Genomic DNA, 24,755 nt, shown 5'->3' on the forward strand with positions numbered 1-24,755 from the left:
TCTGATTGCTAATGGGTATTATTCTTTTCTATGTATCTGAATTTATGTTCATATTTATTGTGATGTTCAACTACTTTTCAATAAAAACTGTAATTAAATAAAAAAGAAATGTATTAAAGGTTACCAAAATAGTTCTTGTGGATTAACTTGCATGGATTTATTGTTTATCTTACTGTTTGACATGCAACACAACCACTATAGTAATCTATAACTATTTTTTTAGGGGTTTTAACATTTTTATGATGTAGGACAGTGGAAATATCAGACAGGAAAGGACTAGGAGCAGAGAGAGGGGAAGGATTGGCAAAGGACCTTGATCTGGGAATCAAACTCGGGACGCCTTGAGCACTTCTGTGAAATTAATAATTTGGCAAATAATTCAATTACAGATGTCCATGTAAACACAGTCACTGTCTGTCTCCCCTGCGTCTGTGTGTTTGTTTGGCCTCTGTGAAAATCCCACCCAAACAGAGCTGGACACACCCACTTTCCTAATTTTTTTTTTTTTAACTAGAGGTGTGAAAACACACTGGTGAGACAGGGGGGTCTCATGGCCCTTTAACAGCACCTGTGCCCACAGTTTGCCTTTTCTGGCTGTACAACCTCCCTACCACGCTCCAAGCCAGAAAGGGAGACAGAAAACCGGGTTTCTTTGGTTAGAATATACAACTTCACATCAGCATCTCACATAACGCCATATAAGAGACATCAGCAACAAACACTTGAGCAATAAAATCTCCACAGAGAATAACAAGCGGAGAATAGAGAGAGTGGGGAGCCACTGAATCCATGCTCTCTGAAGGTTTAAATACAGCTGCCGCCAATCCAAGTGCCAATCATGATACGACGTAATCCGCTGCACCTGCGAATAATTCGAAATGAGTGAGAGCAAGAGAAAGAGAGCGAGTTAGAAAAACCACACACACTGCACTACACTACAACTACTTGTAACGCGTGTAAACTAATGTATTCTACACAGGATTTCTTACCGTTTATCAGTTCACTATAGATAATACACCACAGTATTCCCGAGCATTCATTAACAAAGTGTTGTTTTTACTATAATATATGCAGTTTAATAAATTTGATTATAGCATGGTTCAAAAATAAAGTGTTTAAAGGTGCAGTATGTAAATTTGACACTCACTGGTTGAACTAGGTATTGCATCCCTGGTTGAAAACAAACGCAAGCACAGGTTGCCAGATTGAAGACCAACAGGAGCCAGCCTGACTGATTTTAATCGTGCTCTAAATTAAAGCTATAGCACGCGATAGAAGGAATATTTTTCATATTGAAGGAGTTTTTGTCCTAACCAACACCTCGAATTGATATTCTTAGAAACGGCTTCTATTTGTAGCAGCTGAACAACAAGATAAACTGACAATGATCAGCTCAGGTACACCTCATGTGCTTTATTCAGTGTTAAACGCTAATAATGTGAGTCTGAATGCCATTTTACATGACATTTATTTACATGATATTTATTTATTATTGCCATACTACTGAAAGCAGCAGTAGATAGTTCACCTCAGATCTGGAAAATAAAATAAACCATCTGAAACTGAACTTTAGAACTGTGATTCAGTGCAAACCAACACATATCAGTGATTCAGCATCTACATTAATAATGTTAAACAGGTTTAATATGTATTCATTACATTATAAACCTTACCATTTGGCTGGAGTGCAGTGAGTGCACTATTCTGTGCTTCTGAATGGCTGTGTTTACATTCCTGTTGTGTTTCGTCTAGTGCAAACAGACAAATTGATTATCACTGCAAATCTCGTCACGTAGCGTGTTGTTAGGACAATGTAACCTGCTCACCTAATGTTTACGCTTGGAATATTTATATTATTTGCTAATTAATAACCTCATGTGGAACTCTGAATCTGCATCTCATTTCAGAGTCTGCTGCTGTCCAATGGAGGTCGCATTTCGGTCACGGCATTGGGCGGGTTAAATGACCAAAACAAAGACAGTCGTTCCGGTAACTGACATGTTCAAAGCAGAATATCTGACTTCAGCATTGTTTTTCAGATAAACAAGAATGTTCACTTAGCATGTTTATGAAATATCTGCTAACATATTACGGTATGTTTATGCCTTAGAAGAGTCAAAAACTGACATACAACACCTTTAATATTAATTACTATAGTATTTTTTCATGTGAGTTTCTACGTCTGTAGGAATAATGAAATGTAGAAATACACAATATTTAAAACGTTATTGTTTTTATTCTGCACATTAATGTGTCCTTTATGCTATTTTTACTTATATTTCTTGTATTTTTATGTATAAAGTACTAGAGACCCAGACTTAAGTAAAAGTACAAGTATTCTATCAAAGGAGTTGAAGTGCTCTTTAAGCACCATACTTAAGTGGAAGTACTAAAGTATTCAACATTTTTTGTATTTAAGTATTGCAAGTTGTAGTTTATTTCAAAATTTACTACTCAAGTACTGAAAGTAAAACTACAAGTATTGTGTAATGTAGTTATTAAAGAAAGCAGTCAAAAGACATCATGTTATTTTGTTTATTTTAAACATCTTTTTTGGGGCACGTCATTAAGCAGAACGAAAAGAAACATGGCTTACGATAACGTTTTTCTCTCGCACTTGAAGCACAGATCTGACAGATTATAACGGCTTTAACACACACCTTTCAAAGTTGTATGTCACAACAACACTCCATAATGCACTCAAAATGCTATTGAAACCTATTTTCGGATTGCAAATTAGCAGTTGTAAACGGACGTTCTAAACATTCCACCGGAAGACACTGGTTGCTCTGGCCATATGACTATTTGACCTGCTCAAAGAAAGCACTCTTTCTTAATGTATCAAACAAAACTCATGCACAGAAGACAGCGTGAGCATTTATAGCAAATAAACTCGTGTAAATATTATCCCGCTTGCTTTTTGAGCGCTGACAGGCGAGGTTTTACACCTCTTTGATTTGTCTTCATCCGCTCAACAGAAAGAGCTGCGATTGGCTTTAGAAATGAAAGCGCTGTTCCCCGATGGCGGGAAGAACAGCCGCGGTTACAGTCTGTATGTATAATACGCGGTTATCACGGGTAATCCACAATAGACACAGTGAAGAAAACTCGTACCTTAGGCACACTCGGATCCACAAGTATCGCTTTAACAGTCAAGAGGAGAGGAAAAGTTACCTCACAAACATGCCAGCGGGTCAAACGTCCAAAGTGAGAGAGAGAGAGGTAAAGATGGAGTTTTACAGCATTTCTCCGTAACGTAAGTGAAATAGCGGCTCATGTGCTGTGCCGCCTTCATTGTAGTAGTAGCGTTATTTACTCGCCCAAGCCTCCTTCGCCATAGTATTCTACTGCGACATCGCGCATAGGAGATAAATTATGTCAGTACATAATAACCGGTTATGATCTATTACTGAACCGATATCAATAATTTTGACACCCCTAGTAATGCGTAACGATGCAGCACATATAAAATCTATCAGAGTAAAGTATTAAACTCATCGAAAATATGTACTGAAGTAAAAGTGGAAGTAGGAGAAAAAACAATACTCCAGTAGAGTACAGATACAGCCTTTTAGTACTTAAGTACAGTAGTGAAGTAGTTCTACTTCCTTACTATACATCTCTGCAAACAGAAGACACTCACACTAAAACATAGACAGTGTATATATCTTCAATAGAAAAATGATCTAAATTACGATTAATTACGATTACTAAATTAGAATACCAATAATTTGACAGCATTAAAATACTCAATTTAAAGATCACAGCCCAAAACACCAATTATGCATTCATTCTCTTTTCGGCTTAGTCCCTTTATTAATCTGGGGTCGCCACAGCGGAATGAACCGTCAACTTATCCAGCACATGTTTTATGCAGTGGATGCCCTTCCAGCCATAACCCATCTCTGGGAAACATCCATACACTCTCACTCACACTCATACACTAAGGACAATTTAGCCTTCCCAATTCGCCTGTACCGCATGTTGTCCTTGGACTGTGGGGTAAACTGGAGCACGCGGAGGAAACCCACGCGAAGGCAGGGAGAACATGCAAACTCCACACAGAAACGCCAACTGACCCAGCCGAGGCTTGAACCAGCGACCTTCTTGCTGTGAGGCGACAGCACTACCTACTGCGCCACTGCGTCGCCCTCAAAACACCAATTAATTGTTTATAAGTATTACAAATGAAGCACAGGTCAAAATAAAAACCTTTCTCATATTGTATAGCACTTAAGCATTTTATATAAATAAATGACGTAATTTTCTGGAGTTTTTTGATAGATTAAAGCAAATAGTTTATTTATTATGCTCTGAGTGGATAGAAATCCCTTATTGCGATTTAATATACTGTGAGGCAGACAGCAGGATTTAGTCTATGATCAAATATTAAACTTCTAGATTCATCATTCGATAGAGTTGAATCCTTCATTCTGTTCTCCTTTACACTGTGGTGTGTGTTTCTGTGTCGCGTCTGCTGTATTTGTGGCTCCGTATTGTTTGTTTGCCATTTGTGACAGATTGATTTTCTCCTCATTCATGCTGGTGTTCGTACTACAAGGCTCTGCTCCAGCATCGCCCTGCACAAACCAAACACATACAGTCATCTGTAAAACCATTTACATCCAAAGACTTTCAAAACTTAATGTAGTATTTTATTAAAGTAGAATAAAGATAAGGGGTGGCATGGTGGCTCAGTCGCCTCACAGCAAGAACGTCGCTGGTTCGAGTCCACAGCAGAATGGTTCGAGTCCACAGCAGAATGGTTCGAGTCCTCAGCAGAATGAACCGCCAACTTATCTAGCATATGTTTTATGCAGCGGATGCCCTTCCAGCTGAAACCCAGTACTGGGAAACACCCATACACTCTCACATGCGCACACACACACACACTCATACACTACGGACAATTTAGTTCATCAATTCCCCTAAAGCGCATTTGTTTGGACTGTGGGGGAAACCGGAGAACCCAGAGGAAACCCACGCCAACAGGAGAACATGCAAACTCCACACAGAAATGCCAACTCGCCCAGCTGGGACTCGAAACAACAACCGTCTTGCTGCGAGGTGACAGTGCTAACCACTGAGCCACTGTATCGCCTATTTAAATATCATCTTTACATAAATAAATCCTCAATATCTAGGCTGATAGTGTAATCTACACAACAATAAGTGCAGTGTTGTGAAGTGATCCAGTTTTCACTATCGTGTTTCTGTGACAGGTGTTGGTTGCTGAATAGTAAAAAAATATGACGGTTAAAGTAACTAGGATACTTTCTGATTTAGATTATTTAAAATTCAATAAAATACTCATGTTTTTTGTGCATTTGGGCGGGTTTTGGACAGCTTTTGGGCTGGAAAAAGTCAATATCTGGCAACACTGTTTATAAGGCACTATATAACAATAATACTCTTATAGATATTAAATGATGCCTAAAAAATGTATTTGTGCGACCTTATGATCTCTGTGATGGTCAATGGCATATTGATATTTGGCAGCATTCAGACCCAGCAAACCAGCCATTCTCTCTCCAAGGAAATCACAGCCTAAGAGAGAAATGACATTGAGTTATATATTTATTTATGATTCATATTTTTTATTTTTTTCAATGATTTAACAATACCATGCAGTTTACAAGTCATTTTTAACATATTGGGCTCTATTTTAATGATCTAAGTCTAAAGCGCATGGCACAAAAGCATTAAGGCTGTGTCCGAATCCACTTTTGCTATTTTAGGGATGGATAAATACGCTCTGCGCCCCAGCGCATGGTCTAACAGGGTTGAGCTTATTCCCTTAATGAGTTCTGGGTGTGTTTTGAGCATAACGTGTATTAAACAAATCAGAGTCTCGTCTCCCATTCCCTTTAAGAGTCAGTTGCGCCGCTCCATGGTGCATTTGCTATTTACATGGCGGATTTTGTAAGTGGAAAAACTGAACATTTCACTAGAGAGAAAACAGTTAAACAGAGCATCTGCGGCGCGAGGATAAAGAACGAGCCTCCTCCATTCAGCCTCTTTACTTTATTTTTACTCTTTACTCCTTTACTTTGGTGAAGTAAGGAAACGGTGGAAACTCACTACACTGAACACATCCATCAGCCCTCATATTAAATTTCCTTTGTTAAGCACAAAGATTTGTGTCAAAACTATTTCTAAATTCAGTTCTAATCTCCAGCAAAGGACTAAATGAAGAATAATAATGAAGTGTGGTCAGAAAACTGAGTTATATCCAAACACACGTCCTGTTCTTTTGCCCCATATGGTGATGCAGACGTCTCCAAAACCCCACAGGTGGACAAATCTACACTTGTGTTTATTAAAACACATATAAATATGCAGATAATAACTAATAATGATAATAATAACATTATACAAATGCAGATTGTCATGAATAACCTGAAAAAAGACCCCTGAGGTGAAGAAGACATGAAGTAGTTTTTTTATTTATGTAGAAAATAATGATTTTTGTATCATTTTAATCATTGTTTTTATCTGTTGAGATATTTGTGTATTGTTGTACATCCTGTGTGTATTTAGCAATGTGTAGGTGTTTGGTGCTGCATAGGCACATAACTAACGCGCTCTGTGCTGGACTTTAGAGCAACTTTTAGTTGGTCAATGGCGCGGTCTATTTCAGTTCCTCAAAATAGCAACGCTCCAACAATGCGCCTTAACACACCTCCTTTCTAGACCAGCACACCCATGAGTCCACAAAGTGGCGCAAATAGATTTGCTATTTAAACAACAGGGCACAAAATGTGAAAATTACTGTTGAGCAACAAATCGCGCCAAACACTTCTTGCGCCTGTTTGCGCCAGGTGTATGATAGGGCCCAATCTCTCCCTAACCCCATATGTAGGTTGCTATATTAAATCCAATCAACATAAATTAATAAAATAAGCTCAAAAGAAACAAAAATTCAGCTTAAAATAAAATTATTATACTTAAACTACACATCTTACCACAAAGACCTCATTCAGGAGGTATTCCTCCAAAAATTTAATGAATTGTTATGATTAAATATATAATTTCTCACAGTGTTTGACTGTCTGTGGTGCACTGTAAAAATGCAGGGTTCCATACAATCATTCATGTTGTCCTAACACAAATTGATTAACTTAACACTTTTCACAAATTTATGTGGAATGAACATAAACAAATTAAGTTGTCCCAATGAAATCTCGAGAATTGTGTTGTTTCAGCTCATTTTAAATAAGTAGTTTGAACGAGCAAAAATAAAAAAAAATTGGAGTGTATATTGCAGGTTAATAAGGGAAGCAAGTATCTCTAATATTGAAGATATAGTTTACCCAAATGAAAAAAAATCACTCTTTACTCTCAGTCAAGTGCTTATAAATGTTATGGGATATTTTGAAGATGAAAACCTGCAACCACTGTCATTCGTAATAGGAAAAACACAAACAAATAACAATGGAAGTCAATGGTTACAATTTTTCAGCAATCTTCAAAATATCTTCTTTTATGTTTATATTACTGATTTGAAACGAGTAAAGGATAAGTAAATAACTACAAAAACAGACAAATACACAATTTCAGAGCAGAACAACTGACTTTAGCATATATTCTCAGATAAACAAGTACCTGACAGTAGTCTTGTCCTCTATCCAAGTTTTAAAAACAGCAAATAATAACTTGATTTCTAGTTGATCATTTGGATCAGGAGTGGCTTATATAAAAGGCAAAAGGCCTCTAGATTATGCTTAATTGACCAAAATAAAATATGATCATGCCTTGATTAAGAATTATTTAATGAGGACAGTAAGGTTTGACTCTGCTTAGACTACAGTCTTGTCACTGAACCTTCAATAATGTCCAGTATAGAATATGTGCTCATGCTGCAGTGGAAACAGAATGAATATTGTGTCTGACTCCATCATGAGCTTGGAGGACTGCATCCATACACATCTGCAGTATTGGTGATGATTGGGATGCAGATCAACAGATGATTCATCAGAAAAATCCACCTTCTGACTCTTTTCCAAATAATCAGCTAGAAGTCAAGTTATTATTTGTTGCTCTTACAACTGAGATCCATGACAAGACTTTTGTTAGGTAGTGTATGTTCACTTGGCATGTGTCTTAAATTTCTGCAAACATATTGTGGTATTTTTATGCTTTAGAAGTTATAAAAAGAAATATACCGCACATTTAAATAGATTAAATAAGAATAAAAAGCCATAATATCCCTACATTGCAAAGACTTCTTTAAAAAACGCGATCCCCAAATCCGAGAATGATCTTTCCATGTCCAGTTTCCCTAAAAAGTAAAAATGATAGAAAAATAAATGTGTAAAATAACAGAAAATGTGCTGCAGTTTATTACAAGGTGTTTGTAGCGTAATATATGACACCAACACAGACAATATAGCACAGCAAACTATTACAAATGACAATAAAACTCGCTTTTTAGGGTTAAAAGTTGTTGAAAGAAAGATCTAGGTCCCATAATGCAATGCAAAAGCATAAAGAAACGTAAAAATAAAAACATTAATTACAAAATACGGAAAACTGCAAAATTTAAGGATATTTTTTACAGATGATGATTTTTCTGTACATCTTAAAGGTGCAGTATGTAGATTTGAAACCCAGTGGTTGAAATAGGTATTGCATTTCTGGATCAAAACAAATGCAAGTGCAGGTTGCCAGATTGAGAACCAACAGGAGTGAGTCTCACTTTCGAGCCTAAACGCTGATTTAAACAGTGTTCAAAATAAAAGCAACGGCACTTGATAGAAGGAACATTTCCCTTATTAAAAGGAGTTTTTGTCCTAACAACACCTGAAGTTTATATTTTAGAAACAGCTTCTATTTCTTGCAGCTAAACAACAAGATAAACTGACAATGATCAGCTCAGGTACACCTCATGTGCTTTATTCAGTGTTAAACGCTAATAATGTAAGTCTGAATGCCATTTTACATGACATTTATTGCCGTACTACTGAAAGCAGCAGCAGATAATTCACCTCAGATCTGGAAAATAAAATAAACCGTCTGAAATTGAGCTTTAGAACTGGGACTCAGTGCAAACCAACACATATCAGTGATTCAGCACCTACATTTAATAATGTTAAATATTTATTCATTAGATTATAAACCTTACCATTTGGCTGGAGTGCAGTGAGTGCACTATTCTGTGCTTCTGAATCTCTGTGTTTATATTTCTGTCATGGTTCATCTGGAGCAAACAGCCAAATTGATTATCACTGTAAATCTCGTCAGGTAGCGTGTTGTTAGGACAATGTAACCTGCTCACCTAATGTTTACATTTGTTAATATTATTTGCTAATTAATAACCTCATGTGGAACTCTGAATCTGCGTCTCATTTCAGAGTCTGCTATTGTCCACCAGAGGTCGCATTTTGGTCACGAACCCTTGCTGACTGAATGCATCAAATATGCCAAGTCAGTCCGGGGTGCAGTAATATAATTAGTTAAACTGCCATTGGGCGGGTTAAATTACCAAAACAAAAACAGATGTTCCGGTACGTAACGCACATGTTCAAAGCAGAATATCTGACTTCAGCATTGTTTTTTAGATAAACAGGAATGTTCACTCAGCATGTTTATGAAATATCTGAACACATATTATGGTGTGTTTATGCCTTAGAAGAGTCAAAAACTGACATACAGCACCTTTAAAGAATCCCTTACCCAAAGAGCACCGACACATTAGTTACCCCTGAAGCACTTTTGTTTGTTTCTAGATTTTGTGAGTGTGACTGTTTTGCATATTGTCAGAGATTGTGTCATTGGGTCTAACCGGCTCAGAAACGCATGATGCTGCTTGATGAAGATCCTCCTCTTCCTCACTGTCTTCATCTGTCAGAGTTTCTCCACTGGAGAAATAAATGCGCTTCACCGATGTATCTCTGATATCTTCCAGCGGCTCCTGTACAACACCAATGACAGCATGAATCAATGCTGATGTTGGGAATGATTATTAACATCTGTTAGTAGAGCAACACTCCAGCAATGTTATGTGATACTAAAATATACAGTTGAAGTCAGAATTATTGGCCCTCCCTCTTTTGCCAATATTTCCCAAATGATGTTGAACAGATTCAGGAATTTTTCACAGTATTTCCTATAATATTTTTTCTTCTGGAGAAAGTCTTATTTGTTTTATTTCGGCTAGAATAAAAGCAGTTTTTAATTTTTTAAAAAGCCATTTTAAGGTCAATATTATTAGCCCCCTTAAGCAATATAAGTTTTTGATTGTCGCCAGAACAAACCACTGTTATACAATGACTTGCTTAATTACCCTAACTTACCCCAATTAACCTAGTTAAGCCTTTAAATGTCAGTATAAGCTGAATACTAGTGTCTTGAAGAATATCTAGTCTAATATTATTTACTCTCATCATGGTAAAGATAAAATAAATCAGTTATTAGAAATGAGTTATTAAAACTATTATTGTTGAGAAGTTTTGTGTCCCTAAACTGCAAACTCAAAGTAGTGTCACACCCCTGTTCAGTTCATGGTTCACTCCAATCTCCGCCCACTCAATCTCAGGCCAATCAGAACTGCCTCAAAGGCTTTATTACAAGGTCACGAAACACCAAAACAGATTTTGTGAGTTGTTGACAGTCATATATGTGTCCCACTCTGCTAAAAACACTATTAGGACACTTATATTTCACTAACAAGTGAAAATTGGTTGTTTTTGCGTTATTTTGAGCAAATTCGTTCTTCCGTTTGAAAAGAATTTTTGAAGCTGCGTAACAGCAATTAGATCCTTGTGTGTTTTCCAGCGTATAGACTAGATGACTGTTCCAACGAGTACAACATGTCTTTGAGCTTTCAGCATTAATTCATGAGAAAGACTTCGAACCAATCAGCACGCTATATTGTGAACGAGGTATAACTTCAATAATATGCATGATATAGCTTCGAAGACTGTTTTTACTTGTTACAGTGTTCAGACGGCAGAGAGACGCCATGTTGTGTCACCAAATCAAGTGGAGGAAGAAGATTTGTTTGGAGACGTGGGTCGTCAGTGTTGTGTTTATAAATGTGCTGCAATGAAGGGTTTGTTTTCATTTCCTGCTATGAGAGCGCAGCTGGACTGACATGTGGATTACAGTGGTCTGCTAACACACGACAGAAATATGTTAGTAAGGATCATTTTTTACCCAAGAGCTTTTCACATCAGGAAATGGTGAAATCCGGATTTGCCGGTGGTGTCCTTTTGAAAAAGAAAGTTGGTGTTGATTGTCCTGTCTCTACAGATGTGGTAAGTGAGAGATCAGTGGTTTTTATTTATGTTTATTCAGAGGCGAAGTTAGTTTGTATCGTCAGCAGTACTCTTTCAGTTTTTAAAGACACACCTTAGTCAAATGATTTCTAAGTTACTAAAGTTTACAGTACGTTAATATCACTACAATATTACAGACTGAAAGATCCACTGTAAAGGTCCGTATGTGATATCTAGTGTGTGTATATATATATATATATATATATATATATATATATATATATATATATATATATATATATATATATATATATATATATATATATATATATATATATATATATATGAATAAATACAACTAAATAGATTGACTAGACTGGACCTCTGTTCTTACCGACAGCACCACTGGTTTCAAGCTAGCTACCTAAGCATTCCCTCCTAACTCCTTTTCATGGTCCTTCTTGCCAGAGTCAAACCAGCGACCTAAGGATCTGGGGCATAAACATAAGCCAACGCAAATCTTCTCGCCTGGTCCACCTTTAGATGATCCAATAAGATGTGGTATTTATACTTCTCTGACTCTCCTGGATCCAACAAGTTGGATAGGGCCATCTTTAACTTTAAATACTGGCTTTCATCTTCCCTAGTGAGATTAGGGAGAGAAGGACCTTCAACCCTCCTATAGTTTGACAGGGGGCCAACTGGAAGCATTCCCTCCTAACTCCTTTTTAATTATGTTTAGAAATGTGTTAAACAATCATCTCTCCGTTAAACAGAAATTGGGGAAAAATATTCAGGAGGGCTAATAATTCTGACTATGTTTGGGTTTGAGTAAAAATGCAAACGTTGGTTTAACTCTATAAGGACCTTGTGTATTTTCTCAAAAATACTAAATAAATTTATTTTAAATCACTGTTTGTTCTCAGAAAATGACAATTGTTCAGTATACCAAATGCTATTTAATTTATTGTGCTTGAAAATCAGGGTTATTTCATCAAAATGGACGAACTCACATAAGTGGAGAAAATTTGGAAATGTCCAATAAGATTTTATCACGTCAAAACAAAGAGCATACGCCACAGGAAAGGACACTAAGTGCTGGAGACAATGTGAGTCACTGGCACATTTTTTTGGGACTGTCCACTACACTCTCAGAAATAAAGGTACAAGAGCTGTCTCTGGGGCAGTACCTTTTTAAAAGGTACATATTTGTACCTGAAGGGTCCATAATGGTACCTCAAAGGTACTTTTTAGGTACATTTGGGTACTAATATGCACCTTTGAGGTACCACTGTGGACCCTTTGGGTACATATATGTATCTTTTGAAAAGGTACTGCCCCAGTGACAGCTCGTGTACCTTTATTTCTGAGAGTGTAAGAAAACAATTTCCTCAAACCCCCCTGTAATTCGCACCCTGCAGTTAATGTGTATTTAAAAGAATCGCATCATTAACAGAAATTTTACTACGTTTATTTATGCATGTCTGACAACACACATCACATTAAATGTTTTATGTTAAAACCATAACAAAAATGCATGAAAACGGTGTATATTCAAAATGTCAATCACAAATTTAAGTCTAAATATTCTCAAGTGCAGTGTGAAGCTGTATTTGTCAAGGGAAGGTGCTGCCGGAAGTGTGTGTAAACTAAATAAAGGCTTGGTTAATGGTTAAAAAACAGCTGATCTTTATCAAACTGAAGAGAAACACTTACATTAGTCTGCATGATGAGACTCTTCCAGCAGAATATCCTCCTTTACTGTGAATATCTTCAAAAAACCTCCAATATCCACACTGGAAGAACGGTTTCCACCATCAGAGGAGGAAGTAAATCTACTGTGTCAGATAATGTTTACAGTCGAACAACATATTTGCTTACGCAAGTCAGTCTCGTGCTCCTTATAATGTTGATATACTAGTATTGCAGGAATCAGCCATACAGAAAGTCGCCTATTAGAGGTTTAAAATATACATAGCAAAAAAATAATACCTTACCTCATGATATTTTACTGCTTTGGTTCTTCTGATTTGTCTGGATGGATGTGCTTTATTGGTCTTCGACAGCAACCCGTCATTGTAAAGTTAAAAACTGATAATCAAATGAACTTATTTGCAATAATGCCTAGATTGGACTAGAAATTGAACATCATATACACTTAGGATGCCTTGAGAGAGAGCAAATCATAGACATGAATACATTTCATTTTGAAGTGAATGACCCTTTAAAGAGCTCCTGTTATGGGTTTTAACAGTGAGCTTCCATGAGTGTGTAACACAGCTCTGAGTGAATGAAAACATCCAGCTAAGGGTTAAATCTGAAAATGCACCGTGATTAAAACAATTGATTCTTTAGCGAAATAGTCGACTCAGAATCAAGTTAGGTTCGGGTTAGGCTTGGGCGGTATCCAAATTTTGATACCGTCAAACCTCCTCCCTATTTTACCTCAGTATATGGTATTACAGTGCATAATAAAAAAATATGATGTAAGGCACAGACAGCATCACCAAGCTGTTGTCTTGTGCCTAAACCATTCAGAAACTGAATACTGTACATGCTTTGGTGCGGTTCGCTTTCACACGCCAAAGCTTCTAAACGGACTAAAATAGCTAAAACAAGTCACGTGCGAGTAATCTCCCCTCACATTGGTCAGAGTTTCACGGTTTATTTTGATTAGAGTCCCGCTCAGCTGTCATGCGTCCTTATTTTAATTTATGACGATGAGCAATAAAACACAAGCGAAAAGCTGCGTTTTCATTTTGAATGACACCCACAGACAGTTATGAAATATTCATCTGAGGTAAGACCTTCTCATACAGAGCAGTTGGCTAATGCATTAGGGTTTATATTATATAGAGAAACAACAGATAAACCAAGACTGCAGTTCGGTCAATTTTCCTAACAGAAAAACAGCTCTCATTAATACTCCAGCATGCTTTCACTTTCGTATTTGACATGAAACGCACATTTACCGGTAGGAATGACATCCCGCACTACTTATAATTCTCTCTTCATATAGCCATATATACCTATTACATATCCATGATACAATGTGATATAGGCTGGCTCGGATCGTAATTGGAAGAATTAAATGCTTTGTTTCCAGTGAGGACTTGTTCATGCTTTTATCAGCAGCAGGGTGGATTACTGTAACGGCCTCCTCACTGGCCTTCCCAAAAAGACAGTCAGACAGTTACAGCTCATCCAGAACGCTGCGGCCAGGATTCTGACCAGAACCAGGAAATCAGAGCACATCACACCTGTCCTCAGGTCTTTACACTGGCTCCCAGTTACATTCAGAATAGATTTTAAAGTATTATTACTGCTCTATAAATCACTAAATGGCCTAGGACCTCAATACATTACAGATATGCTCACTGAATACAAACCCAACAGATCACTCAGATCTTTAGGATCATATAAACTAGAAATTCCAAGAGTTCAGTCAAAGCAGAGTGAATCGGATTTCAGCTACTGACAGCGCCCCCTGCTGCTGGAATCAGCTTCCAGAAATGATCAGATGTGCTCCAACATTAGACACATTCACATCAAGACTGAACACACATCTGTTTAGCTGTGCCTTTACTGAATGAGCACTGTGCTACGTCTGTAAGATCGCACAATCATGTTTTTCTCTTCTTTTTCATTCTTTTATAACACATTTGATCTGTTTTTGTGCTTTTTTTTAAATGTATTTATTTTTTACCATTTTTATTATTTGTTTTTATTTCTCTTATACTTGTTTCTTTTATTCCTGTTTATGTAAAGCACTTTGAATTGCCACTGTGTATTAGCTATAGCAGGCTAATCTCACGAGAAAACCTAAGTATTTTACGTTTTGCAAGTTTAGTGGCTAATTCGTACGAATTCGTACAAGTTCAGTCGTACGAAATTGTATGATTTTAAAAAGGAGGCTTGGCACCTAACCCCACCCCTAAACCCAACCGTCATTGGGGAATGAGCAAATCGTACTAAATTGTACGAATTAGATCGTCCGAATTAGCCACTAAATCAAAAAGTTAAGAATTGCCGTGAGATTGTGGTGGCTATAGAAATAAACTTCCCTTGCCTTGCCTTACAATCGATACGCTCCAGAGTTCATTGCAATCGAGATCACCTCATTCAGGCGATTGATTTAGCGTGGACCCGAGCATGATTGCTGGATTCACATATGCCAAACGAACAGCGCTAACTGGGGAAACGCGTCAGATTCCAAATCAACAGGTGTGAAGCACCCTAAAAAAAAAATAATAACAGTTGTCGAACACAATAAATGTGCTTTATGATAAATTTTCTAGTGCACCTAAATGAATAAATAATTGAATTAAGTCATTTGAGAGATATTTTCTAGTGCACTTAAACAAAAACAATTAACCCTCTATGGCATGGGGTTGCCCTTAGGCAACAAACCAGTGTTTTGGCCCACAAAACAACCCTTGAATTTTTTTCCCTTTATTTGTACAGCGCTTATACAATGTAGATTGTGTCAAAGCAGCTTCACATAGAAGATTTTAGTAAATAGGAACAGTGTAGTTCAGTTTTCAGTGTTTAAGTTCAGTTCAGTTTAGCTCAGTTCAGTGTGGTTTAATAATCACTACTGACACTGAAGAGTAATTCATCGATGCGCAGCTCTACAGATCCCGAACCATGCAAGCCAGTGTCGAAGGCGGTGAGGACAAATCTTGGCGAAAGTGAAGTATAAAAAACCTGGAGAGAAACCAGGCTCAGTTGGGCACAACTATTTCTCCTCTGGCCAAACGTCTTGTGCAGAGCTGCAGTCTAGGCGCCGGTGGCTGGAGACACCGGAACTCAGCAAAGACACGTCTATCCCTGGAGCATTTTTTAAAAATAAAATATAATAATGAGTTGGTGTCCAACAAAATTTGAGGTGGGTGTGGATTTGACCTGTCCTCTGGTGGCAACAGAGCCATTTTTGGGACCATAGTCGGCTTGAGCACACTGCTAGCAGAATGTAAGATAGATTTAACTTTTTCATTCATTCATTTTCTTTTTTCGCCACAGTGGAATGAACCGCCAACTTATCCAGCATATGTTTTACGCAGCGGATGCCCTTCCAGCAGCAACCCATCACTGGGAAAAACCCACGCCAACACGGAGGTAACATGCAAACGCCACTCAGAAACGCCAACTGACCCAGCCGGGGCTCGAACCAGCGACAATCTTGCTGTGAGGCGACAGTGCTACCCACTGCACCACCGTGCTGCCCGGGAGCACATTTAATAATTGATTTATCATAAAGAACGCCTAAGCACCCAAATATTAGAGTGAAATATTTTTTTTCTTCTAAGAAAAGTTCATGCCATAGAGCAGGGGTCACCAAACTTGTTCCTGGAGGTCCGGTGTCCTGCAGATTTTAGCTCCAACCCTAATCAAACACACCTGAACAAGCTAATCAAGGTCTTACTAGGTATACTTGAAACAATCAGGCAGGTGTGTTGAGGCAAGTTGGAGCTAAATCCTGCAGGGACACCGGCCCTCCAGGATCAAGATTGGTGACCCCTGCCATAGAGGGTTAGCAATCATCCAACACATCAAAAGGGAATTGTGATACATTTTCTAGGGCATTTAAAGTATAGTTCACCTACAAATTAAAATGTACTTACTCTCAAGTGGTTACAAACCTTAATCAATTTCCTGAACACAAACAAAGAGATTTGAAAGAAAGTTGGAAACCTGTAACCATTGACTTTCCATAGTAAGTAAGAAAGAGTACTATGGAAGTCAACGGGTGCAAGTCTTTCTTCAAAATGCCTTTATTTGTGTTTGAAAGAAAGAAACTCTTACAGGTTTTAAACAAGACAAAGATGAGGAAATGATGACATTTTTTAGATGAACTGTCCTTTTAACAACAAAATTAAGGCCCTGTTTACACCAATACATTTTAGTTTTAAAACAGCGTTTCAGAATGAAAATGATTCACGACCACACTGGCGTTTCACCTAGGGTTTCTGAACAGATCTCCGTCCACACTACAGCGCTGAAAACACACATTATGTGACCACACACACTTTGTCATGCGCTGCAGCATATGCATAGATCTGAGCTCCAGGCAGTCAGCGGATGCTTTGAGCACACTTCCCCAGGTGAGAGCAGCGCACGTCAGACAGTTCATCAAGGCTCTACCGCTGGATCTCATCTCACTATATTTGTTAAGTGTGATATTTAATTCGTCTTGTCTCAATCTAACTACTCTTTGGGCTTTTGAATATATTACTTGCTATCAGGTAACGTGTTTTGGCTGAGTGCAAAGATAAGTTAATATATTCATTTATGTAACCACGTACAATGATTCTACACATTGACTGATTGCTTGCCTTTATTTCCTTTATTGTACGTTACACTTTTATAATGGCCATTATTGATTATTAAAGCTGATATTCAGCTAAAGAGAGGGTATGCTTCATATTTTTCTATAAAAGTGAAAGAAGGCAGTTATGCTATGGCTCCATTTTGTTATAAATATGCATACAGTGAAGATGACGCTCATATAAATATGTAGCTACACGACGCCTCAACATGTTTGGTGTCTGTTAACATCAAGATGAAAATAGGCAGTTCCTTATATCATGTTTTCATTTTATTGTTAAGAAAGTGAAACAGCCTAGCCAGGGTGATGTGAATGACATTATAAAGTAGCCTACACTGTTCCCTTTGAAGATTTACCTGATATGTACTCTGGAGTTTGTTTTTCATATCAAACTTGTGAAGTCCGAACTTACAAGGAGAGGATGCAGGACTGAACTCTGAGCAGTTAATATTGAGAAAAAGCCCCAATCAGAGAGACGAATGTCTGCAGCCACGCCTCCATTTTCAGATGTCTCCCTTTTCCCCGATCCCCAATGACATGGAGCAGCAGTGTTTTAAAACCAAAATGGCCCATTTAGCGTTTCCGAAACGCTCTGTTTTAAGGGCTGGAAAACTCTGGGGTAGTGTGGACTGAAGTCGTAACCGTAGGAAAACGTATGCATTTTAAAACTAAAACTTATTAGTGTAAACGGGGCCTAACATTGGGGCCTGATACATTTTCTGGCGCACTTAAAAATACAAATAAAAATGTCAACAAACATAATAAAAGGGCTTTGTACCACAGTTTCAAGTGTATTCAAACAAAATTTATTACGGCTCAAATGCAGCCAAACAGAACATGCAATAAAAGAACTGCAAGAGCACAAAACACACAGAGAGTCAGGTCTGCCGGCGGTATGAGGCCATCCGAATACTGGATTACCGCCATCTGATTGGTTCTATTGCTTGGCGGGCTGGAACTGCTGATCCACCAGTGAGGAGCTGGACCCAGAGCAGCAAACTTGGTGCTACAAGACGGATCTGAAACAGCAGACTTGGTGCAACCAGACGGACCTGGAGCAGCAGGCATGCCGCAACCAGACAGATCCAGAGCAGCAGACATGCCGCAATCAGACGGACCTGGAACAGCAGACATGGTGCATTCACAGGGATCTGGAGCAGCAGACATGCCACAATCAGACAGACCCGGAGCAGCAGACATGCCACAATCAGACGGACCCGGAGCAGCAGACATGCCGCAATCAGACAGACCCGGAGCAGCAGACATGCCACAATCAGACGGACCCGGAGCAGCAGACATGCCGCAATCAGACAGACCCGGAGCAGCAGACATGCCACAATCAGACGGACCCGGAGCAGCAGACATGCCGCAATCAGACAGACCCGGAGCAGCAGACATGCCGCAATCAGACGGACCTGGAGCAGCAGACTTGGTGCAACCAGAGGGACCTGGAGCAGCAGACATGGTGCAATCAGATGGACCCGAAGCAGCAGACATGCCGCAATCAGAAGGATCTGGAACAGCAGACATGGCGTAATCTAAGGGATCTGGAGCTGCAGACATGGCGCAATCAGACAGACCTGGAGCAGTGGACTTGGTGCAACCAGATGGACCTGGAACAGCTGGAATTGTGCAATCAGACTGACTAGGAGCAGCAGACACTGTGCATCCCCCAAACAGACCCGTATCCACAGACAGCCTGCAGCCTCCAGAGGCATCCGGGTTACCAGTTACACTGAAGGACCGAGACGCACCCGGATAAGAGGACACACTGAAGAACCCAGACGAACCGGGATCAACAGACACCCTGCAGCCCCGAGATGGACCGGCATTAAGGGACACACTGAACACCCCAGATGGACATAGAACAAGGGACAAGCGGACGACTCCAGGTGGACCCGGATTAAAAGATTCCTTGTAGAATCCATTAGGTCCCGGATCAACAGACACACTGGAGATCCCAGGTTGGTCCACGTCAATGGAGACAACACAGTCCCCACAAGGATCCAGAGATCCTGGGGTGCCCTTGACGATTCTCAAGATGACTTTGCTGCAGTTTTTCTCGAGGTAGATCCTTGTAGTCCTTTCTCTTGATTGTGAGGCTGAATAGACAGAAAACATCAGGTGAATCGGTCACAACATTACAAGATGTTATTCCCCAATAACAACCAATTCAACTAATAACACATGCTTATAGCCATGTAATAAGCAGGATTATAACCAATTCTCCAATAGTTTTATCCGTGTTTCATTTCAATTACAATAATCAGCTAAAACCACAACTCGTGTCTTTCTTAATCCTTCTGTTTCGCTGCTTACCGACAGCTGAAGCGCTACCAGATGGACGAGTGTAGTCCAGTGTAGACGTCGCTGCTGCATCCATACAGCAATGCTTATGGATAGCCCTTCCCATTTTCCGGAAGAATGAAAGAACACCTGTCTTCCTCCGTCCTCGTCTTTGCATCTCTAAAATAAATGAGAAAACATTAAGAAAATACAGAAAACGGCTCAGCAGTGAGTCAACCAGAGGCTGGACAACATGCAGTTTGGTGGACATTAAGCGATGCTGCAATACTCTATATAATATTAAACCATCCGGGACATTACAAAAAGAGCAACAACTGTATTTTGAAGTGCCCATCTGAACAAGTGGATGAAAGTTACGGCATGCAAATGAAGTTTGGTTTCTCAACGATACACCTCAATTATTTTTATTTGTTTATTTAACAGGAACAATATACACTTGACATTGATATACAAAGACAACCGATGCCTGTCAGACTTAACGAGCATTCAATCTGTTATGCCTTGGAATGTAAACATTGGGGAAATTTTGTTGCCTGTAGGCTTGTGCCGGTATTCGGTAATGCGATAAATCATGGTAATGAATATGCACGATATTGTTATCGCGGGCACTTCAAAATACCGTGAAAAATAATAGATCCGAATTTATATTCTTAGAACGCGCCTTAGCTTATTTTTCATCAACCGCTTGAAGAAACACTCCGTATATGCTGCGCAGAACTGATGCGCACTCTGATGTAAACAATCCCCACATGTAGAAGCACTGTGTGCGCGCCGCCGCTGCCACCGCACTATAATCCTCACACGAAGAAGAAGCATGGCGGAAGGAGGAACGCTGCCGACAATTTATCCCCCTTCAGCTTATTTTCCATCAACCGCTTGAAGAAACACTGCGTATATGCTGCGCAGAACTGATGCGCACTCTGATGTAAACAATCCCGAATGTAGAAGCACTGTGTGCGCGCCGCCGCTGCCACCGCTCACTAATCCTCACACGAAGAAGAAGCATGGCGGAAGGAGGAACGCTGCCGACAATTTATCCCCCTTCAAAAAAAAAGTCAGAGGTTTGGAAATATTTTGGGTTCCAAAAAAATGCAGAGGGATTGCTGATCGAAGACGGTTTCCCTTTGCACATTCACTTTGATATAATTGCTCAAGTTTACTTTTATATTGTGTATTGTTTTATTTATATTTATTTGTATTTAAATGTTTAAAGTACTTTTAGTTAATTAAAAAGTTATTAAAGTTACTAAGTTGACGAAACTGAAGTTTTTTGTGTTTTTTTACCTGTTTCTCTAGTAAAATTACAATATCGTGATAATACCGTATACCGTGATAAAAGCTCAATCAATTAATCGCAGCATGAAAATGTGATACTGGCACATGGCTAGTTGCCTGTAACTTTCTCATTGGTGCAACAGTTTAATAATGATTTGATCAGCTGTAGTTTGATATTACACAGTTTTTTTAATCTAAAAAGCTTAAATATGGCTTTAATTAGGGCTTAATTATGGCTAATCTAAGGGCTTATTATGCGGTCTCCACCGCCATCTTGTGGATGAACAACATCAACTGTCTTTGCTCTGCTCAATGACAGGCAAATGGCCGCCGACGCACAGTCTCTCCGAAATTATAAATATTTAAAACAGGCACTATCTGTATCTATAAACTGCAAAGTTGCAATCTAAACAACCCCATTCTCCGTCTAAAAAAGCCTCTAAAGTACATTATGTTGTCCAACAGCAGTAATATTTGTCGAACTGTAGTGTCTCTGCTTTTTGCTGTAGGTGGGCGGAGTAATACACAAGAGTGTAGAGGCTGGACGAGTACAGTTATTTACAGAATATTACCCGGCTATCAGCCAATCAGATTAAAGAACCAGACAGAACTGTTGTATACACTTTCTTCCTGAACATATCAAAAACCGAACTGAATCCGTGACCTAAAACCGAAAACCAAACCGAGAAGTCTGTAATGTAGCATACCTAGTGGCCATTGAGACCAGGTTTACAGTACAATAATATTAGTAATATTAATAAACATCTTCAGCATAATAAACTGTTGTGATTACTGTAGTATATTTTACAAGTTGCTACAGTAAACTAGTACGGTATTATATTATAGCATTTACTTTAGTATTTAATTTGTTATTTACACTTACATACTATAGAAAGAACACCAGTGAAGTGATAAATATCAATAACTCATGGTGAATTATAACATAGTAAAATGATTTACAGTCATTAACATACACTGTAATTGACTGTTTCTGACCGCAATTCAAACTGAAATATCAAATACACTAAAACTTTCCCTTTTATTAAAGGTTATGATGGCTAAAATACCCCTAAAAACCATATTTCCTTATAGTAGACGCACCAAAATGTAAGTTATGGCACACACATCTCATAATATGAAGTTTTATATTTTATTAATGTTTATTCTAGCTTTCTACATGCTCAAACATATATGTATGAAAACTATGATCACATAATGAATTAAATATGTGTATATATGTATAATGGTGCTTTACATGTAGTCAAAATATGAATTTAATAATGATATTATATCATAAACATCATTGATGCCGACTTATATTGTGATTTGAGATTTCTGTCCTAGTTTATACAGTACATTATCGATTTTACTAACTTACAGTATGTGTATAGCACAATATAATTACCACATCATTGTGATTCACTGTAGTAAATATCAAAAACACTGCAGTATTTACCTCAGGAAATCTACTACATGTTCTATAGTAAATGTACTCTAAAATAATACACTATTTTTCCACCGGTGTGCTGCAGTGCTCTTACCTGCTGTCTGGTCCTCCACGTCGGCTGCTGATGAAGCTCTCTGTTCGGACGCTCCTCCAGCTCGAGTGTGGCTCCAGAACTCTCGTGTAATCATTCTCTCCAGAATATTGTAATACATGTCGTGCTGTAAACGCTGTATTTTTGACTGAAAACGCGTGACTGTTCGCTGACTGTCAACAAGCATCTACACCACTGAACACCGAATCAAACTGACGCGCGTTCTGGAGTGTGTTCCAATTAGCGTTCGAAAGTGTGACGTCATGCGGGGGAGGGTCTGGCGCGCACGCTGCTTGTGCTGTTAGAACTACAAACACAGGTAAAAAGTTAAACTACAAATATGGCGGACGCGCGAAACCGACGGTTAAGTGGAGAGGGTTTGGCACATATATCTGAATGCTTCTTAACCCTTGTGCAGTGTTCAAGCCTTTTGTTATGTTCTGGATGAAAACATACACTGAATTAAACTGCCGTCAAAATGCATCAGATTCATATTTTTATTTATTTGGCATAAATCTGTTAATCAGACTCAGTCCTGATCAAAGCTACTCAATTGTTTAGAAAATTACAGGATTTTAACTCTTTAATTACCAAATTCACAAATGATGTTACTGTTTTGGTGAAAAAACGCACACAAAATGACGTATTTTCAATATAAAAAGTAATTGTGGACTGGATTTATTTACTTTTATCACAGTCTTGGACATGTGAACAATTATTAGTGACGACATTGGCTTTGATGCATTAATTTTTTTTGGATAGTGGATGCTGCACACTGGTGGTAGTGTGGAGAGACCCCCTCTTATGAGTGTGAAGCGCTTTGGGTGTATGGCCATACACAATAAATGCGCTATATAAATACACACATTACAATACATTACGTACCCTCGATTCTGACAAATTAAGGGAGCGATTCTGCTTTATATGTGCACTCCAACACCTATATATCCAGGGGCGCAATTAGGTGGTATGCAGTATATGCGGCGCATATGGGGGCGCCACACATGGGGGAGCGCCATTGTGCCAAAACTATTTTTGAAATGATCTATATTAAAAGTTTCAAATGATAAAAATAAATATTTTTTTGTTAAAAATGTTTATTTTGCAATATTTTATAATATTGTATTTTGTTAAATAAAAAATTATACCACCTGACACATTAACAAATAGTCAGAATATTCATATTTTTTGGAACTAAGATGTTTATTAATCCTTCTATCAACAATACATGTACATGCTACATTATATTATGTATCATATTGATACATCAGGCCTTTTGGTAACTTTTTTTGCTCAAAACTATTTCAATTTAGTTACACAAAAAGTGTGCCCATAACATTTTATTAAAATAAAACATTTCAGGCGGTTTGTCTCTGTTTATTTAAACACTAAACATTTTACAGTCTTTTTTATTTCACTTAGTGAATAGCAGTTTCAGTCAAGTGTTCATGCAAAGACAGACCATACACCTCTCACAGTATGAGAAGTGATTGCATTTTTAAGTTCTTTTGCACTTTAGGACTCCCATATCTATCATTTTGTTTCGACAAACGTACAAAAAGTACAAAAGCAAGGCATGTCAAGGTGCTATAATCATCTAATGAGGAAAATTAAATTGATAATTGATCATTAAAAATTGATAATTAAAAATAAATTGAGAAGACATTTGGGGTGGGATGAGATGGAATTCTTTGCGACTTAACATGCTTAGTCTAATTATATTTTAACTATACTATTTCTGTTGTGTTCAGAACTTCGACATGTTGATGAGGAAAATATAAGGGGGCACAAACTTGAACCCGCATACCCCTCAGTAAATGTGCAGTTGCGCCCCTGTATATATCCCAGAATGCATTGCGATTGTGACGTCACAACAGTGTATTTCCCAAGTGCTCAAGGGTTTAAGGCAGGGATCACCAAACTTGTTCCTGGAGGTCCGGTGTCCTGCAGATTTTATCTCCAACCCTAATCAAACACACCTGAACTAGCTAATCTAAGGTCTAGGTATACTTGAAACACCCAGGCAGGAGTGTTGAGGCAAGTTGGAGCTAAACCCTGCAGGGCACCGGACCTCCAGGAACGAGATTG

General features: G+C 38.4%; 1 protein-coding gene across 1 annotated transcript; it reads right to left on the minus strand.

Annotated features, from left to right (window-relative positions):
- Positions 1–2,730: 2,730 nt before the first annotated feature.
- On the minus strand, positions 2,731–13,072 carry LOC130248059 (protein FAM177A1). The gene is made up of 5 exons (XM_056481577.1): positions 12,936–13,072; positions 9,785–9,913; positions 8,215–8,281; positions 5,456–5,547; positions 2,731–4,580 (listed from the first exon to the last, which is right to left on the minus strand). Exons 1-5 carry the CDS (start codon positions 12,945–12,947, stop codon positions 4,407–4,409), a joined length of 474 nt encoding a protein of 157 aa, XP_056337552.1. The 5' UTR covers positions 12,948–13,072; the 3' UTR covers positions 2,731–4,406.
- Between the last annotated feature and the right edge of the window lie 11,683 nt (positions 13,073–24,755).

The sequence above is a fragment of the Danio aesculapii genome, chromosome 20 (assembly GCF_903798145.1).
Source record: "Danio aesculapii chromosome 20, fDanAes4.1, whole genome shotgun sequence".
Lineage (NCBI taxonomy): Eukaryota > Metazoa > Chordata > Actinopteri > Cypriniformes > Danionidae > Danio > Danio aesculapii.

What these genes read in the sequence shown, in the direction of transcription:
- LOC130248059 (XM_056481577.1), bottom strand. An exon ending in CATCATGCGTTTCTGAGCCG is followed by an intron (nt 8,282 to 9,784) that starts GTTAGACCCAAT and finishes TTTACTTTTTAG; the next exon opens with GGAAACTGGACATGGAAAGA. An exon ending in TTTAAAGAAGTCTTTGCAAT is followed by an intron (nt 5,548 to 8,214) that starts GTAGGGATATTA and finishes TTTCTCTCTTAG; the next exon opens with GCTGTGATTTCCTTGGAGAG.